Raw genomic sequence first — 14,693 nt, forward strand, 5'->3', positions numbered from 1 at the left:
ATCAGGATTTTGGGAACACAAACACACACGTGCCCAGTCTGCTTTTCAAACCCCCAAGGGCTGGGATTCGAACCCAGGTCAGCCATGTGGGATCTGGTTCCTTATACATCCTAGCGCAGTGTTATGGGGCCAGCCCTGATAATGGTAATCTCCGAGGACAAAGTATCTTATCTGAGTACTTCTAGGTCTTCTCGTAATAAGAAACTTCAGTACTATACATAGCCATTTTATATGAAATACTCAAATACTCACATTGCATTATTACCCCATAAAAACTTTTCTCACTCACCTTTCTCTTTTTCTTTCTTTCTTTCTCTTCCTTTCTTTCTTCTCTCTTTCTTTCTTAGAGAGATTTTTGCTATGGGGTATGTGCACTCGCCGGAGAAACAGAGACAGACAGACAAAAAGCCAGAAATCATCCCCAGGGTGGATGGCCACCCCACAACCCCTTCTCCTCTAGTCTCTTTGCAGGATTTTGGGCACATACGCACATACACCCAGCGTGAGTTTTAAGCTGCAGGTCTGAGACTCTAACCGTGGTTGACTACATGGGAACCCAGTAATGTAAACATTAAGCTATCTGTGGGTCCCCTCATCCACCTTTTAAACAATAAAAAATACAAGATAATTAAAATTCTTGGTTGGGACTTTATTACTTAAAATTTTGATGCTGTTGGGGACCAGCAGATGGAGTAATGGCTATGTCGCTGGACTCCCATGTAGTCAACGACAGTTTGAGTCCCACACCCGGTGGCTTAAACTCACGCCAGGTGTGTGTGCATGCGTGCCCAATTCCCACAGGAGAATGGAGGAGAAGGGATTGTGGCGTGGCCATCAGCCCTGGGGGGTGATTTCTCGCTTTTTACCTCTCTGTCTTCTTTTGTCTTTCAGGCGAGCGCACGCGCCCTATAGCAAAATCCTCACCAAAAAAAGAAAAAAAAAATTTTGATGCTGTTCTTCTCATTTAGACATCCAAATAGGTCTATCCATATTCCTATTAGTTAAAACCATATCTTGTTAAAATGCTGACTGATCACAGCCAGATGTTCTGGGTATCAGATTTAAATGTGTGTCTCTAGAAGCAAGAACAAATTAGATTCAAATGACAAAAAGAATTTTCAGGTATAATTTAGTGAAGAAATATTTCTTCCACTATAAGCTTCAATTCATGTGTCACAGATTAATAGACTAATAGCTTTATTTCAATCACGTTTTATAGTTTTTTAAAAATAATTATTTAACAGTATTTATTTGTTTATTTATTTTAATTTGACCAGAGAGGGACAGTGAGAGAAAGAGAGAGAAGGCAAGTCACCAAGTCCAGGGCTCGAACCGTGGGTGGCCATCTGGGAGTCCAGCACCCTTAACCACCATGCCATCTGCTGGCCCCATAGTGATTTATACTTTTGAAATTTGGTTCCCACAAACCCTCCTTAGATAAAGATGGAATATATTAACATTCCTGTATTACAAAGGAAAGAGCAGTTGAGCCCAGGGAGATTACATTAACTGCTCAGATCACCAGCTAGGCTTGGAGTTGACAAAAGACACCTCAGGGGGCCACAGGTGGCATAGTTGAGGCACTAGACTCCCACATGGCCCAGCATGGTTCAAGTCCTGGACCTAGCAGCTTGAAATTCCCGCTAGGCATGTATTCAGGCATGCAATCCCAGGACAAGAATGGAGGAGAGGAGATCGAGGCATGGCCATTCCCCTGGGGGGTGATTTCTCACTTTCCCTCTCACTGTTTCTCTGTTTCTATCTGGCAAGCACACATGCCCTATGGCAAAACAAACAAACTCCCACATGGCCTACTGCAGTTTGAGTCCCAGACTTGGCAGCTTGCTTTCTCACTTTCCCTCTCTCTCTCATGAGTGCAGGTACCTTATAGGAAATGAAGAATGTAATAATAATAAATAAAACTAAATAATTATTTTTTTTAAAGTTGTGAGTTGCATTCACTCAAGTTTAGACGTTGTTTCGCTTAGTGCAAACCACACTTGTGGGACCAGCTCTCACTTTCCTTCTCACTGTCTCTGTCTGTCTCTCTCTCCCCCTCCAGCAAACGCATGCACCCTAAGGGGGGTGGAACTCTTAAAAAAAAACCCAAAAATCCACATTTTTTCTACTGGCCTGTCATTCAAGGAGTCTGAGTCATGGCACTTGAGTCATGGCACTTGGTTCTCCTGGCGTAGGCCTCGGGGTCGGTCCAGTACAGCAATGTAAGTAGAACAGGCAGCTGCGACAGGCAGGTGCGGGTGGGAGTCAGAAAGGAGTAGCTGACAGCTGCAAGGACAATGTGACCATCAGCAAGTCACATACCTTCTCCGCACTTCTCTGTTCATCCTCCAAAGGGAACACTAGTGCCTGTCCTGCCACCTTCCCAGGACTGTTGAATGTTCACACAAAGGGATGAAGTGGAACAACTGTTCAAATCAACATGGACCGGAAGGGACTTTGAGAACCTAAACAACCGTCCCTGCGTAGCCGCAGTACAACCAGCCACACTGTGGGTGCCAACCGCTGGCAGCAGACGTGGCAAAGGGGGGAGAGCAGAGTGATGCTATGCTCTGTTGGGAGGCGTGGGGAGCGAACTGAGGGGTTTTAGGCTCCTGTCAGTTGAGCTCAGAGAACGGCAAAGTCTCTACCCAGGCTGGGTGTGGGGTGGGGAGTGACTGGACACGGGAAGGGCTTTGGTGCTCTCACTGAGTGTGGGCCTCCTCTGCAGGTTAGGAAGCTCCTTCAGGTTTTCATCCCTGCAAATCTTTAGATTACTCTGATAGCAGCACAAAAGTTGACCGGAAAGTGGGAGGCTAGAGGCCGGGGGACAAGTTGGGGCTCTGCTGCAGAGCCGGAGGCCAGCCACAGAGGCAGAAATGGAGGCACTTGCAGAATGGTGGTATTTACTCTTTCGTTTAAAAATAGTAATAATACAAAGCTCATTACACATTAACATAAATGTCCTCGAGAAGGTGGCCAGTTGGCACCCAGACCTCCCTAGGTATGCTGGGCATGCATGTGCCCATGATCCAGGCTGGCCGAGGCTAGGGTGGGCAGCCGCATCAAGACCCTGATGATGATGTTTCTGTCTGTCTGTCTCTCTCCCTCACTCATGAAATAAACTTAGAATTGTGTTCTCCTTGAAAAAAACAAACAAAAAAAATAGTAAGAAGAGTGACATTTTAACTTCTATAAATCTTTTAAAACCCTGACTTAATGGAAGACAGAGCTCAATTCTCAAATACGCTTCAGCGTTCCATATATTACAATACATTGTTTGAAGTATATGAAAAACATCTTCCTCCACAAAGATTTTAAGGAAGATTTTAAGATTTTAAAGGAAGAGGACTTTAATAGCCTTTATAAATCTTGGGACCAGTAGATGGCGTAATGGTTATGTCACTGCACTCCCACAGTCTACTGCAGTTCGAGTCCAGGACCTGGCAGCTTGAAATTCATGTTAGATGTGTGTGTGCATGCCCAAAATCCTGAGAGGAGAATGGAGGAAAAGGGATTGTGGCATGGCCATCCCTGGGGAGTGAATTTTTGCTTTCTGTCTGTGTCTGTTTCTCCATGGCTGTAGTCATGCCTTTCCACAGAAAACTCCCAATTAGACAAAAATAAAAACTCTCCAGATGTTACAGCACAGACTTTAGTAAGGAAATACTGTCCCGAAGTTATTTCAGTGAGAAGTTCAAGGCTCAGATCCTGGACCAGCCCGAGGTGACATGGCTTATTGAGTGATGATTCCTGTCTTGGTAGTGTAAGACACCCCTTCCATTTGGGTCTATCTTTGGGGCCGACTAGAGCAAGTTTATCAGGTGTATAGGACTTGCTACTATAGGCCAAGTGATGGGCTGTTACGTTTCCATTCTAGTGCCCAAACGGGTGATGGAAGAAAATGGGTGTTTCTCCAAGAACAATGTTCTCCTTGCTCACCACAGAACAGATCGAGAAGCTTTTCTGACACTCTCACGTGACTCCATGTATTGTAGAACCTTAAGAATCAAGAAGGGAATGTCTGCATGTGATTAAAAAGTTGACATCCACTTACTCCCACAGTGAAAACTCTGAAGGTCTCTCAATGGCTGCATCCAGTCAATATTGTCTATCTTGGCTTGTGGGCTTTTCTTTTCTGGCAAAAGGCACCACAGACCCTTTGAAATCAAGGGAAATGGCTCAAAAGTACCACTACTGTTGGTCTGCTCAAACTACCTGAGCCAGAGCGATTCTCACAAATACTGAAGTCAACTGGACCAACTCCAGCCTGTGTGAGTGGAGTTAGAGCAAAACAACTCTATGCAAGAACAATGAAATAAAAAATACACGCATTTTCTAAGAAATTTATTTGGTCAAATGGCAGTATAAGAAGGTATCCGAAATAATAAAGATCTAGTCAGACAAAACATGTTTTTATTGCAAAGCAAACATCATCATGTAAATGATGCATAAAAACAGAATGAGTTTCCCATAAATGTGTCTATATAATGCATTCATAAAATCCTCACATTGTCTAAAACTAGGCTACAGAAAAACCTGTACATAGTACTTAAAATCAGGTTTCTTATATTTATGGCCGCTATGCTATGCTGTTAGACACAAGTGCTTGGGGGTTCTGTGCACATCAAGCCCGATAGCCATCACTAAGATACAGCGTGGCCCATGATGAGCAGAAGCGAAGTAGGATTATGTCTGCCCTCAAGCTCCCTCACCGCATCCTACCCTCCAAGTCCTCAAGACTGAATTGGCTAGGTGGGAATCCCTAATCATTTTAGTCAGGGATAATTAGAAAAGAAGGTTGGGAAACTAGGGCTGAAAAGAGGGAACTGAGGGGAAATTGAGGCATGGCAGAGCAGCTTTAGAAATAGCCAAGGAAGTAGACTAAGCAACCACTAATGGAGGATCTTTGGAGTTGCACCTGGGGTCTGCAGGGAGGAGACACCAAGTCCTACAGGCCTGCATGCCATACGTACGGCTGGGAGCCACCGCACACACGCACGAAATCTTTGCTGGAGGACTAGCTCTTTGTTTGGGTGGACTGTGGGCAGGGCACTGTGAGGTTAAGCTGGCTTTCTCCTGAGATTTTTCTAGAATCCAGGTGATTCTTATCCTTGGGACTATGATGGGAGCTGGGAGAAACTGGCAGCTTCAGGTCATAAAATCAGAAATGTAGGTGACGTGGTGGTGAAGGTGCAGGACTCCTACATGACTGACAGGAGTCTGAGTCCTGGACCCAGTGGCTTGAAAATCATACCAGGTGCATGTGCATGAATGCCCCAAATCCCGAGAGAATGGAGGAGAGAAGGGGGCATGGTCATCCTTCCTGGGGCGTGATTTCTCACTTTCCTTCTCTCTGTCTCCCTCCTGCGAGTACACACATCCTATAGCAAAACCCCAAAATAAATACATACATAAATAAATAAATAAGCTGTAGCCATAAGGAAGGCCAACCAGATACAAAGAAGGTGATGTCTCCCAGGACGCACCCTGTGAGCAGCAAAGCACAAAGGTGTCCAGTGGTTACCGTGAAACTGAGTGACGGGAGAGACAGAAAAGATTCTGGAAAGCCAAGGGTGGAAACTGAAAAATATATTTTTTAAAGAATTATTTTTTTTATTTATTCATTCATTTTATTTTTTTAAATTTTGACCAGAGAGGGACAGAGCAAGAGAGAAGAGAGTGGGAAAGTGGGAGAGCAAGCCTCCAGGTCCAGGACTCGAACCATGGTCGGCCATGTGGGAGTCCAGCGTCCTTAACCACCACACTACCTGCTGGCCCCGGAAACTGAAAAATTATTAAATAGCACCCGTTCTTACCAAGTTAAGATACATAAATATCGTTGAGGATTCATATAGCCTCTATGCTATTATTTTTTATAAATATAAATATATATGAGGGCTTTCAAAATATTTTAAGTGACACATACATTCTAGTATAAATATTATGCTCCAGGTTCGTACAACTGACTTGATGTTACATTTAAACACAGCAGATTTGGGGTTATAGAAAGAATAATTTTTTCAGACCATTTTCTAAACCTCGATCACACAGCTAAGTGAATGCCAAAAACACAGGAAGTGTATTGGGGACTTTGGCGGCAGACATATTTTTAATCTATGTATTGATGCATTACCCAAAGATACACTTGTTCACATGTATAAGTGAATTATGGTCATCCACAAGTAATCTTCCACTTGAAAGCTTTTCTGTTTTCTTATCTGCTTCTTTGCAATCCAGTCTATGTGGGAGGGCTACTCAATGGCTTACAGCTCCTTTTCTCGGGAGTCTCATTATCTTCCTTAGAGGTATGTATTTGAAAATGGTTTCATGTTTCCCATTCAGGCTAAATAGCTCTTTTAAGATTCCTAATCATAAGATTACAGTCTTCACTATAAATGACACTGACACACATTTTAATAAAAAACAGTAAAAGATTTTCTATCATTCATTTCTAGCAGTGTGCTTTTAAAATAGGTTTGTTCCCAGCATTACAGAAAAAAACCTCCAACGTATCTGGGTTCCTCATTACAGATCTGACCTCCAATGTTTGGGGTTTGGAAAGTGAGCAGAACAGAGTCTGAGGATGAGGCAGGGTAAGAAAACTCCCAGGTTTCACAGATCCACAGAATGTTATAAATGCAGCCATGGGAACCAGTAATTAGCATAATGGCTATGTCACTGGACTCCCACGTGGTCGACCGCTGTTTGCGTCCCGGACCCGGTGGCTTAAAACTCATGCCAGGCATGTGTGCGTGCATGCCCAAGATCCCAAGAGGAGAATGGAGAAGGGATTGCGGCGTGACCATCCCCTCTGGGGGGGTTATTTCTCGCTTTCTGTCTCTATGTCTCTCTCTGTCTGTCTGGCGAGCATACGCGCCCTATAGCGAAAACCTCTCAAAAAAAAAAAAAAAGCAGTCACAGCAGAATCTAAAATTACCTTCTAAGTAGGGAAGGATGTCATGTCTAATTAGTCATGTGTTGCTTAACAACAGGGATGCATTCTGAGAAATGCATCATTGAGTGAGGCTGTCATGGGAACATCATAGACAGTTCTCAGCATAAACCAAGATGGTATAGTCTATACGCACCAAGGCCACATGGTGTAATCTTACGGGACCACTGTCGTCTAGGAGGTCCGTTGTTGACTGAAACATTATTCTGTGGCATGTGGCTACACTCTACAGAGTGAGTTCACAAAGTAGTGTTACACACATCTAAGCTAACTGGGCAGTGCGCCTTACCCCAATGGTTAAAGGAACACAGTATGGACACTAGTATGTCCTAGTTAAACATGTGTTCTCAGGTACAGAAAGATAGTTCAGCCTAAAGCCAAGGTTAAGTTATTTACCTTTGGTTTATTTCCCCCCAGAAAAATTCCTAACTGAGGACTGCTATAGTGGTAAAGTAAAAGTCCGCCTTTTTATTGTGATATTAATGAGGAACGGTTGATAAAGACATCAGGCACTAGATTCCCAGTCTGTGCACATTCTCTCAGTGAGTCACCTAGCATGTAAATTTAACTCAATGTAGGCAGGAGATTGGCAAGGTGTTATCTAGCTAATTAAGTCACATTTGGGATGGCCAATGAGATAAATCAGTGGGCCCAGCCACATTTGATAGAGCCAATAAGATGAGAACAATGGTGGGCCCAGCCAATGATCAACCGACATGATCTGGATGAAAACAGTGATAAACCTTGCAGAATGCAACTGTGGGGGCCTTTTGAGCCACTCTTTCTCTGTCTGCGCAGGCCCACTCCTATCTCTCAGGAGTGCACTTTTGCTTCTACTTAATCAACTACCTTTTCCTTTCATTCATACACACACACACAAATTAACTCAAGAAAATTATTAAAATAATCGGCTTCCAAAATACTTGAAACCTGCTCATGGTGTGGTGGTTAAGGTGGCTGGATCCCACGAAGCCAACCCTACAGTTTGAGTCTCAGATGAGGGGGCTTGAAACATACCTCGGGCATATGTATGTGTGTGCGTGCTAAAAATCCTGGGAGAAGAATGGAGAAGGGCTTTCTCACTTTCCACCTTTCTCTCTGTAGGAAATTAAAAAAGAGATATTGTCTTAGGAATATGAGATGAACCTAAATTAGTTTATTTCTATACCTCTCTTAAAAAAATCACCTCATGGCAAGAAATGTGTCTTTTAGCTCTGCTGACTTGAAAATAATTTCACTTAGAATTTTTCTTAGCTATTCCATACCATAGGGAACTGACTCAAAGTTGCTTCTAGTGGATGAAACATAATAAAATGGAAAAGATTTTTAAAATATATTTATTTAATTTTACTTATTATTTTTTAAATTTGCTATAGGGCACATGTGCTCACCAGAGACAAAGAGAAAAAGGGAAACTAAGAAAGCAAGCCATCAGTTTTTAGACTTGAACTGCAGTTGGCCATGTGGGAGTCCATCACCTTAACCTCCACACCACCTGCTGGCCCAGAATCTTAATTAATTTGAGTAGGGTTCAACTGGTTGACTCAATTGAGTGGCTTGGACACAAAATACCAATGGGCAGATCTCATTTCCAAAGCAGCCAAATACCACTGTGTCTTAAAACATGATTCTGGTGGCAAAGCGATATCTGAAATCAAGGTCTTCACAGCAGTAGCGGTTTCTAGTTGCGTGTCCATGGTATGGCTGTGGTAAATCTTCTGTCCCACAACCATGTTCAGTCACAGCTCACTCTGTGTTGGGCATGCTTTTTAAAGACATCTATGCCCCTGGAGGAACCGTCTGAAACTTCGGAACAGACCAAACAATGAAGCTAATCTTTCAATCACCTCATCCTGTGGCACTTTCTCAGCTACAGACTCCTCTGTCCTCCTCACCTACAGCAGAATGTCTGGGTCAAGATGGTGCCCAATGATTACAAGCAAGCTGAGTTTAGCTGAAGGCTGACACTGAGCTCAGAAGGGCGTTCCTTCCTTATCTTCTCAGCTTTGGGTTTCAGACGAGCTTACAAACGGCATAACGTAAGGGTATGTAAGCCAAGTCTGATGAGTTTTGTTCACTATCAAGCTATCAACAGGTGTCCAAGGAAGTAAGGTGATCTAATAGAACAACACTTCTAGCCTGGGAGAAAAGTAAAACCAGTCAAATCACATCTTTTTTTAATACTTCACATTAAAAAAACAAAGACAAAACCAAAAAAACAACAACAACAACAAAAAAGAAAACACAGAAAAAACCATAATTGAACAAAGCCTGAGATTCCCTGCTTTTACGTGCTACCTTAGCCTCAATTTAAAACTTATACTATCTGTTAAAATGCTCAAATGAAGGCCTTTGCTGCTGTGGTGCAATTGGGAGGGTGCTGCTATGCAGTGGCTGAGGTCACATAGGGAGTCTGGGTTTAATTCCTGGTCCAGCCTAAGTTGAGATGACAGTAGTCGCCTGTGGTCCTGGCTAACTGGGAGGTTGGGACCAGAAAGAGCATGACATGGCAAAATCCTGTAAAAAATACCTCTTTCAGGACCAGCAGATGGTGTAAGTTATGTTGCTGGACTCCCACATGGCCAACTGCAGCTCGAGTCCTGGACCTGGTGGCTTGAAACACAAGCCTGGAGCGTGTGCATGTGTGCCCCAAATCCCAAGAGAATGGTAGAGAAATGACTGTGGTGTGGCCATACCCCTAGGGGGGTGATTTCTCGCTTTCTGTCTCTCTGGCGAGCACAAGAGACTTACAGCAAAAATCTAATAAAAAAGACAAAAAATGAAACAACATAAACCCCCTTTTTCTCTTCTCCACAAGTGTGTGTGCATCTTTCTCACTAAAATATTTTTTTAATTATCAAAGGCAACCCCATTGCCACGTCAGAAAAAAATGTCTGTGAGGAAAACAAACCACAACTTAAAAATAAGTAAACGGGATTTACATTGACAGAGTGCTAGTAAGATATTTTTGTTAAAATAATCATGTTTCTAAAAAATAGTGTGAAAATATATGTATCTCCAAGTAGAATGAGGTTTAGTCAGAAGGCTCAGTGAAATCATTACTTAAAAAACTGACCAATAAAAAAGATAGGCTAAATCACCTCCCCATCTTTGACCCTTCCTTACTTTCCTGCCTTCAGACGCTCCCAGCCTAGCTATACTAAAGCAAAATAACCTAAAAGCCATGAAAAAGTGCTGGTATTTTTCAGAATGTCTTTGAGACAATTTCTTCTTGGTAACTTGGATTCTCTCTCTGATCAAGGCAACTGATGGGCTTTGAATGTATTTGGAGATATCGGTTCAAAGACCTCATCGTCATCTTCCACCCCTTCTTCTATTGGTTTCATCCTGGATGAACTTCGCTGGTGTGGGGATGACACATCTGTGAAAACACACAGAAAGAAAAATTGCTTAATGCAGAGCCTTCCCTAGAACTAGTATGAATTTATATCAATTATATCAAATTGGCAGAATTGTATCGATTACACAGTCCAATTGGAAAATAAAACTCTATGGGATAATCTATGGCCAGTACTCTATAGCTAGGACCAGGAATAGAATTTCCCTGAACACAGTACGTTCCTTTTCTTTTTCATTTTATGATTTATTTATATTTAATTTTTTATACATCATTATAGTGTACAATATGGTTTTCTTTTTTATAAAAAAATTTTAGAGAGAGATTTTTGCTATAGGGTATGTGCACTTGCCAGAGAAACAGAGACAAAAAGTCAGATGTCATGTGCACTTGCCAGAGAAACAGATACAAAAAGATGTCAACCCCTCCTCTCCAGGGAGGATGGCCACACCACAATCCCTTCTCCTCCATTTTCCTCTTGGGATTTTGGGCATGCACACACACGCCTGGCATGAGTTTTAAGACCCCAACACACACACGTGCCTGGCATGCGTTTTAAGCCCCCAAGTCCAGGACTCAAATTGCGGACAACTATGTGGGAGTCCAGTAATGTAACCATTATGCCATCTGCTGGTTGACCAATGTGGTTTTCAAAGCATGCATGCAGTGCATGACAATCAAATCAAGATGTTACAAAATACATCACTTTATTTGCAACAGAGAACTTTACATTCTTGTGTCTGTCAAGTGGTTTTACCCTTAGCCCCTCCCTCTCATCTCCTGTCGTATAGTCTCTCTCCTGTCGTATAGTCTCTAGTATCTACATTTGCCCCCCCTACTATTGAGTTGTTGGGCAAGTCATGATGCATTTTTACATAGAAAAACAGAAAAATATGTTGTTACTTTTCCTGTGACTCGAATCTTTCAGTTTCTTCCATAGAGTGCAAACATTCAGTATTTATTGAGTGGGGATATATATATATGTTTGTCTTTCACAGCTTGGCTTACTTTGCTTAGCATTGAATCTTCTATATTCATACATTTTGTACCAAATGACAGGGTCTCTCTGCTCTTTATGGCTGAATAGTATTCTATAATGTACATATGCCACATTTTTCCTTCTGGACATCAGTTCTTGGACATGCAGGTTAATTCCGTGTCTTAGCAATTGTGAATAATGCTGGAATAAACATGAATGTGTGAGAGTCTTTAAAACAGAGTTTTCCTATCTTTTGGATAAATACCAAGAAGTGGGATTACTGGGTCACATGGTAGCTCTATCTGTAGGTTTTTGAAGAACCTTCCACATTCCTTTTTACCTGTGCCACAATCCCGAGGCAGAACAGCATGCAGTCAGTTAGCAAACACAGAACTGCAAATGCAAGCGGGGTGTGAGGCTGCTATGGAAGGAAGACAGGTGAAACCTGACCCCTCGAATACTTGCTAACAACAAAGGAGAATCCAGGGATCTCATTAAGACTGGAAGCAGATTGGCTACATGATAATTGTGGAAATTTGTCAAGATCAGCTATCACTCTCTGGCAAGATTCAGCATCAGGCAGCAGGGTTGGCCTGCACCAAGGGCATGCTGTGGTAAGCAGGGAGGAGCAGGGGCCACAACACAGGGCTGCTCCTGGGAGGAAGGACGACACTGTGGGAGGATCCTTATAGCACTTAGCGAGGAGTAAGCAATTGTCCTGGCCCTCCTCATGGCGCAGGGAAGACAGCACACAGAATGTTTGAGCCCAGAAGCTCAGGAAATATTTCCAGGGTTCAAATCCCTGCTCTGCTGCTTCCTAACTACGTGACCCCTACTCGGTGAGTAAACCACTCTAAGGTTCAGTTTCCATATATGCAGAAAGGAGATTCAAAGGACCTGCTTCATAGGGTTGTTGGGAGGGTTAAAGAAAATAATGAACGGGACCAGCAGATGGTGTAATGGCTACGTTGCTGGACTCCAATGTAGTCAACTGTGGTTCGAGTTCCAGACCCAGTGGCTTAAACTCACGCTGGCCATGTGTGCGCGTGTGCCCAAGATCCCAAGTACAGAATGGAGGAGAAGGGATTGTGGTGTGGCCATCCACCCAGGGGGTGTTTTCTCGCTTTCTGTTTCTCTCTGTCTTTCTGGCTAGTGCACGCGCCCTACAGCAAAAGCCTCTCCAAGCAATAATAATAATGAATGTAGGGGCCACCGGGCGATTAAGGCACTAGACTCCTACATGGTCGACCATAGTTTGAGTCCTGGACCTGGTAACTTGCTTCCTCACTTTCCCTCTCTCTGTCTCTTTCTGGTGAGTGCGTGAGTTCTACAGTAAATTTAAAATAATAATAAAAATAAATATAATTAAATAATTACTAATAAAATTTTAAAATAATTAATGTAATATGATTAACAGGTTGCTGGACACATAGAAGACATCACTAAATCTGGAGAATTGCTACTACCAACAGTTACATCTTTTAACATAAAAAGATAATAATTACTTAGGGCTGGACTTTGTCACAGCCAGTGTGCGTCTATCTGTATATACATGGACATTATTCACAAAAAGACACTTAGAGCAAAAATCCTAAGTTTCTTGCAAGATGATTACTGACAGGGATCCAGCAGTTAGCGTAATGGCTATGTTGCTGGACTCCCACGTAGTCGACCGCAGTTCGCATCCCGGACCCGGTGGCTTAAAACTCACGCTGGGTGCGTGTGCGTGCATGCCCAAGATCCCGAGAGGCGAATGGAGGGGAAGGGATTGCGGCGTGACCATCCCCCCTGGGGGGTGATTTCTTGCTCTCTTTCTCTATGTCTCTCTCTGTCTGGCGAGCGCACGCGCCCTATAGTGAAAACCTCTCAAAAAAGATGATTACTGACAAAAACTACAAAATTAAGCCTCTGTTTGAGCAGTCCAAGAATAAAATTCTGTCACAGAGCACGGCATGGGAAGGCCTCAGGCAGGTGCTTTGTTTCCTTTTCCCCCCAGGAAATATCAAACACACTAACCACCTCTTTAATTCACACCTCACCTCGAGTGGTAGTGAGTATCCTCTGTGGAACTTTAGGCAAGTTACTGCACTTTTTTGTACCTCCCTTTCCTTATCTGTATAATAGGAGTACTAAGAACAATGTCTACCTCAGTGGTTGTTCTGAGGACTGACCGTATTTACAAAGTTCTTAGATTGGTGCCTGGGATGATCACTGACACATGTTTGGAAGTGTATAAGGTTAATTCATTAATACGATCTTCAATAGGACAATAACATCCTTTCTCTAAATAATGAGGAAAAGTTGACAAAAGTCATCATTGTCCATAGCAATGGCCTTTGAAGGAAATAGGACTTTCGCTCAAAAAGGGGTTTGTGTTTCTTGATCTTAGCTATTCTGATTATAGTAAACTTATCTTTTCCACCTCCCTCTTAAATGGTAGTAGCCATCCATAGCTCCTATATATTTCTAGACTCAAGTTACAAACGAATCTCATAAAACATTAATTTAGGCTAAGTGTCTGAGATCAGATAAAACCCACAGAACAAACAATGAGATGGCATGCCAGACAGCATTACACCACATCAATAATATGTATTATTTAGACATAATTGCATTATATACACAACACAGCAGAGACACACCCAGCTTATTTTGACTGAGGAACTGGGACTCATCGCTCTCTAGTTCTCAAGCCCATCGATCGAGAGCATCCTGAGGCAAGTATCTATAGTGGAGCCACAGTGCTATCTGCCTCTCTGAACTACCTCACCTGTCACTGCATTTTTTTCACTGACAGAAAAGGGAGGACCCAAAAGTTGATGAAAACTTTCCTCAAAGAACATTGAACTTTTCTGTGAAAAAATTATCCTGCTTCTGCTGTATCAGCCTGGGCAGAACTGTTGTGGTACTTACTGTGTAACGTTAAAAGGAGAATGAGGAGACCAGCAGATGGCATCATGGTGACATTGATGGACTCCCACATATCGACCACAGTTTGAGTCCTGGACCTGGTGGCTTAAACTTACGCTGGGCACATGTGCATGCATGCCCAAAATCCTGACAGAAGAATGGAGGAGAAGGGATTGCGGTAAGTTCATCCTCCTCAGAGAGTGATTTCTCACTTTCTTTTCTTTCTTTCTTTCCTTCTTTCTTTCTTTCTTTTTTTACAAACATGCTAGAAACTTTATTTGGAATAGTAGCTTAGAAAGCTTTTATAGTTCCTCTTTTCCGGCTGGAACCATGGAGGGTGTTCAAGAGAAGAAAAAGAAGCTTCCTGCTGTGGCAGAAACCAAGAAAAAGGCTCTTGCTGCTGCGGAAGCCACCAAGAAAAAGGTTCCTGCTGTGCCAGAAACCCTTAAGAAAAAGCGAAGGAATTTTGCGGAGTTGAAGATCAAGCACCTGAG

The 14,693-nt window shown here is 42.8% G+C and overlaps 1 protein-coding gene across 1 annotated transcript in view; it reads right to left on the bottom strand.

The window, feature by feature from the left end:
• Window positions 1–9,751: 9,751 nt before the first annotated feature.
• The window catches only part of POPDC1 (popeye domain cAMP effector 1), a 48,117-nt gene continuing 43,175 nt past the window's right edge, over window positions 9,752–14,693 (bottom strand). Inside the window, exon 7 of the mRNA XM_006156946.3 lies at window positions 9,752–10,334. Within this exon, the coding sequence (XP_006157008.1) occupies window positions 10,210–10,334 (125 nt within the window). The 3' untranslated portion in view covers window positions 9,752–10,209. The remainder of the gene's footprint in view (window positions 10,335–14,693) is intronic.

This window comes from Tupaia chinensis, unplaced genomic scaffold (genome assembly GCF_000334495.1).
Source record: "Tupaia chinensis unplaced genomic scaffold, TupChi_1.0 Scaffold000527_1, whole genome shotgun sequence".
NCBI classification, from domain to species: Eukaryota; Metazoa; Chordata; class Mammalia; order Scandentia; family Tupaiidae; genus Tupaia; species Tupaia belangeri.